The 5,531-nt window shown below is 34.0% G+C and overlaps 1 protein-coding gene across 1 annotated transcript; it reads right to left on the bottom strand.

Annotated features, from left to right (window-relative positions):
• Positions 1-3,435: 3,435 nt before the first annotated feature.
• Positions 3,436-4,174, bottom strand: LOC108381309 (uncharacterized). Its single transcript, XM_017637729.1, has 4 exons — positions 4,110-4,174; positions 3,977-4,036; positions 3,856-3,903; positions 3,436-3,743 (listed from the first exon to the last, which is right to left on the bottom strand). The coding sequence occupies exons 1-4, from the start codon at positions 4,123-4,125 to the stop codon at positions 3,436-3,438; spliced, it is 432 nt and encodes a 143-aa protein (XP_017493218.1). The 5' UTR covers positions 4,126-4,174.
• Between the last annotated feature and the right edge of the window lie 1,357 nt (positions 4,175-5,531).

A 5,531-nucleotide genomic window follows, 5' to 3' on the forward strand; every position in this document is an offset into this window, starting at 1 on the left:
ACTCTCATGAAATCTGAAAGCAGACTGAATTGAAATTCGCTGCGTCGTTTCTGTATACGTATAAGCGCTGCGACGCAGACGCTACTCGCGAGTAGCGTTTTGCCCAGCTATGGTTTAGTAGATCCGTTAACAAATCTATCAGTTAATACAATTTCGTACTTTTGCAATGTCCCTCTTCCGAAAATTTTTTCAGTAGATGATCAATATACAAAATTATTGAAGGAATTTCCTTCCCTTATTTCTGAGCCAGATTACTCAAAACCGGTTAAGCATACAACGGTTCACAGACTTGTCACTGAAGGAAACCTTCCTTTTTCTAAGCCAAGGCGCTTAGATCCTATCAAATTTAAAGTAGCTAAAACTGAATTCGATTTTTTGGTAAAAACAGGGATTTGTAGACCATCAAATTCATCCGTGGCATCTCCACTTCATTTAGTACCAAAGAAAGAAGTTAATGACTGGCGTCCTTGTGGTGATTTTAGAAGACTTAATAATGTGACTGTACCGGATCGTTATCCTTTGCCTCATATTCACGATTTTAATATGAACCTTAGGAATAAAAATATATTTTCAAAGTTAGATTTAGTTAGAGCGTATCACCAAATTCCAATGGCAGAAGAAGACATTTTTAAAACGGCGATTACTACTCCTTTCGGTATGTTTGAGTTCACCCGAATGCCTTTCGGGCTGAGGAACTCAGCGCAAACATTTCAGAGATTCATCAACGAAGTAGTAGGTAAATTAGATTTTGTTTTCGCGTATATTGATGATCTACTGGTTGCAAGTGAGAGTGAAGAACAACATTTAAAGGATATACGGGTACTTTTCGAACGTTTGTCTGAGTATGGTTTGAACGTCAAACCAAGCAAATGCATTTTTGGTGTTCCAAGTATAGATTTTTTAGGACATTGTTTATCTGAGGCAGGGATACAGCCTTCTGTAAACAGAGTAGAAGCGATTCGCAATTTTGAGCGACCGAAGTCAATAAAACAAGCGCAAAAGTTTATTGGTATGGTTAACTGTTACCATAGATATATTTCAAAATTAGCTGAGTTTACTGGAGTTATATATGATTTAATTAATAAAACAAGTAAAAAGCGAGACAAAATTTTGGTTTGGGATGACATATCCATTAAAGCTTTTGAATGCATTAAAGAGAAGTTTGCATCTAAGATTTTGCTAAATCATTTTAGTAAAGATGCAAAATTGTCTTTAACGGTAGATGCATCCAATACAGCAATTGGTGGTGTCATACAGCAGCATTTTAATAATAAGTCTGAACCACTTGCGTTCTTTTCAAAGAAACTCTCTCCAGCAGAAATGAAATATAGTGCTTTTGACAGGGAACTTTTAGCAATTTATTTGAATATTAAACATTTTCGGTATTTATTAGAAGGAAGACAGTTTACGGTTTTTACTGACCACAAACCCTTGATTTTTGTTCTAAATTCCAAAACTGAGCGTAGTCCAAGACAGACAAGGCATCTTGAGTTTATTGCACAGTTTACTAGTGACATACAGTATATTAAAGGACAGACCAACATTGTAGCTGACACGTTATCTCGTGCGTTTGAAATAGATGTGATTAAAAATTCAGAACTTAATTTCAAAATTTTACGGAGTGAACAGCAACAGGACAGTGAACTTAATAAACTTATTTCTGGACAAACGTTTCAAAATCTTAATTTAATTAAAATTCCTATTCTAAGTTTTAATATTTGGTGTGAAGTGTCAGGAGAAAGTCCTAGACCTTTCGTTCCAAATAATTTGCGCAGGACAGTGTTCGATATGTTACATGGAATTGCTCATCCTGGTACCAAAGCTACACGCCGATTAATTGTGAAGAAGTATTATTGGCCTTGTATGAACAAGGAGATAAACATATGGTCAAAAGGATGTATAAGTTGCCAGAAATCTAAAGTTTATCGTCACACAAAATCTCCTGTGAGCACAATTCCAATTCCGAAGAGCAGATTTGAACATATACATTTAGATATTGTTGGACCGCTTCCTGTTTCAAGAGGTTACCGCTCTTTTAACAATTATGGATAGATTTACTCGTTGGCCGGAAGCATATGCTGTAAAGGATATCTCTGCACAGACAGTTGCAAATAAATTTTTTAATGAATATGTTTCGCGTTTCGGTGTGCCTTTAGAAATCTACGACGGATCAGGGTACTCAATTTACGTCCAAATTATTTTCGGAACTTACTAAATTACTTGGTAGTCATCATATCACAACTTCTTCCTATCATCCTAAAGAAATGGTATTGTGTAACGATTCCATAGACAATTGAAAACTTCAATTTTGGCTAGGAATGGAACTAGAGATTGGTACGATGAGCTACCGATTATTCTTCTTGGTTTGCGTTCAGTGTACAAAGAAGATATTGCAGCCACTCCAGCTGAAATGCTTTTTGGCCAAAATTTGCATCTACCTGGAGAACTTGTTGTGCCAACTACAGAAAATGTTACTTCCGCCGAAATTTTAGGAAGTTTACGGGAACGTTTTAAAAACTTTAATTCAAATTTAAAACATCACAAAAATTCCGATTCAGGAATTTATGTTCAAAAAGATTTACAAACTTGCAAATTTGTTTTTATTCGCATTGTTAACAAGCATTCTCTTCAACATCCTTATGAAGGGCCTTACAGAGTTATTGAAAAAGACAAAAAATATTTTAAGGTAGATGTGAATAATGAAATTAAAATTATTTCGATTGACAGACTAAAGCCAGCAATAGTTGAAATAACAGAACCACATAACACTAACAACCATATAGTTTCAACAACGACTAAAAAGAAACCAGTTACTTTCAATTTGTATAATAATAACTCTCTGGAAGGGGGAGTTTGTAGTGTTAATACTATTTACTATTGTACTTTGTTCATTTTTGTACTTTGTTATTTTTGAAATTATTGAATTAAGTTCTTTTTCAATTTATGTAAATCAAAAAGAAAATTNAAAAAATAAGATTTCATGTTTTACATATAGTCTTTTAACTATTACTTTGTACGGTTTTGTACTATTACTTTGTACGGTTTATAATCAGCATCTATGTTTACGATTCAGACGTCTTTTTCTTTTGGCGATAGGCTTTCTTAAAATATCTCGCCTTTTCAAATTTTATGGCTTTTCGGAGAGTGTCCTCCGGCGACAATCCCTTAAAAGGCATCTTTGCAACGGCTCCTGAATGAAATAAAGAAGGCTTAAATTAAATATGAACTTATAGAAAACTACATTTTCCTTACCAGTCAATGTACCATAAAAATTAGGAAAGGACTTTAGGCCAATCTTCCCATGTGAACCATCCACATTTAAAGCTTTTATAACGTCCATATTTAGCAGCAGCCTGATATATTTTATGTTGTTACATAAAATAGCTGAAACCGCAGATTCCTGTAAATTGGAAAAATTAGTATGATATTACGCTATCACAAATATACATCCAACAAACATACATAAACATCTCTGTTGGCAGGAGTTATTTTTTCTTCAAGGTGCTGCATTTCCGGTATATCACATATTGGGAAATACTTGGTTACTGGTGCATTTTGTGCTTCCTGGCGAACCAATTGCTCAGTGGCAACCTTTTGACCAGATATTGCGTCCATGATCGCAGTGTTCTGCGTTTCGACAGTCAATTGTAGCTGTTCGAGTTTTTTGTCTATAGCTTGAAGCTGTTTCTCGAAATTATTGCAGTAGCTGCAGCACACCACTTCAAACACGCCTTGATTGGGTTCTGAAATAACAAATTTTTAAACTCTATGAGCACAATATACTAAAACTAATAACCATCAAATTTTCGTTTTGTATCAGAATGTCGATATTCGACATAGTAATAAATAATTTACCAGTGTTGTATTCCTTAGCCGATGTCGAAACGCTGATCCTACGTGATTCTATAAAAAATTAATTTAAGCATACATATGTAACACAACATTTTTGCATATGTACAATTACAAAAACTCGCACCTATAGTACATTCACTGGATACGCTGAAGCTTGGTCCCGGGTTGTCAGTTTCAATCGCATCTATAATGAATAAGGTATATATTTTTTAAAGATTTATATACTGTATTGTTATTGCTAGCTAATGATTGCTTACATCTTGCCTTTTTCATTGGAGTTGCCGCCGCCGAGCTGTTGGGATTTTGTCCTCCGTATTTTTTGAAGAAATGCTCGAGAAAAAACAATTAATTAATAATAATTTTAATAAATAAATTATAAAAGATTATAAAGTCAATCCAGCGCCATTTCTACCTAACCTCAATTTTTCGCGGTTAATTGTTCTTTCCCTGCTTACTAATCTCCTAATGTGCCGTTTGCTTACCTTACTCATTTTTTCAAATATTCCTTTCTTCTTCTGATGCCCGATTTCCACTTTTTATATAATAGTTTAATTATTTGTTAATTTTTTCCGCTTAGATTTTTCGCCTTTACTTTTATTTGTCTGCTCGACTCAGCTGTTGCAAAGATAGTGGTGGCAAATTGCTGACTACAAACTACTGGTAATAATATTATCGATAGTAGTTTGCATTGTTTGCAACGAAATCGATAACACTGCCCTTTACCAAACAACTGTGTAACTCGGATCAAACTTCACTAAAAAAAACAAATAACTTAATAATTTTTCTACAATAGAAAAATCATAAACATGTTTACTTACCTTATCTGCAGTTTATAATCATCCATATACTTATTAGGCGTTTCCTCTCTTTTCCACAAAAATAATCGATATACTAAGTGTGTTTTAGTATCTTTTACTCAAAAAAAGGAATGGGAAATTTTGTAGTATTCTCATTATGAATGGACATTTCGCACTGACCATAGCCAAAAATTACAGATGTCAGCTGCTCATTTATCAATAAAAATCATTTATCAGTCCATGAAATTCTCGCGCGATTGAACCCAAAACTTTATACCGCAAGTTGCAATATATAAGCAATACTTTCATTATTTTTGCATCTTTATGTTTATGTGTTGTTCTTCAGGAACATATAATTTGACACCGAAATACTACTGTCACTATGGTAGTATTTTAAATACCAGATGTTTGTCCCCGGTATTACGTTTTAAGTTATTTGATTAAATACCGAAAGTTATCGCTTTATACGGCATTTCACACGTTTCGTAATTCGCTCTCCCATTCGTCATTCGCCTTGCCAATTACCTTCCGAATTACGTAATTCGCCATACAAAATTGTGAGAGCGAATTACCTCATTTGTAGGTAATTTAGATCGAATTACCATACGAATGACGAACGAATCGGTACCTTCTATAATATTTATCGGAAATATATCGAAGTTTTCACCGGCTGGTCCCAATTGCTGGCACTTTTTATAGTTATAGAGTTATAGAAATATTAATAAAATATTCGCTATATAAATTAAAATTGTAGATGATAACTTAAATTTAAGCTCCATCTTCGATATTTGCAGTACACAAAAATAATAATAAATGGCGCAGAACAAGAACAAGAACTACAGCTGTCAAACGAATTACTAATGTGTGACGTGGAAACAGGGT

This window comes from Rhagoletis zephyria, unplaced genomic scaffold (assembly GCF_001687245.7).
Source record: "Rhagoletis zephyria isolate East Lansing unplaced genomic scaffold, Rhagoletis_zephyria_1.1 Rzeph_scaffold_22102, whole genome shotgun sequence".
In the NCBI taxonomy this organism is placed as follows: Eukaryota; Metazoa; Arthropoda; class Insecta; order Diptera; family Tephritidae; genus Rhagoletis; species Rhagoletis zephyria.

Coding starts and splice junctions, on each gene's coding strand:
- LOC108381309 (XM_017637729.1), bottom strand. Junction 3,904..3,976: donor ATCCAGTGAATGTACTATAG/GTGCGAGTTTTT, acceptor AATTTTTTATAG/AATCACGTAGGATCAGCGTT. Junction 3,744..3,855: donor GGCTAAGGAATACAACACTG/GTAAATTATTTA, acceptor TTGTTATTTCAG/AACCCAATCAAGGCGTGTTT.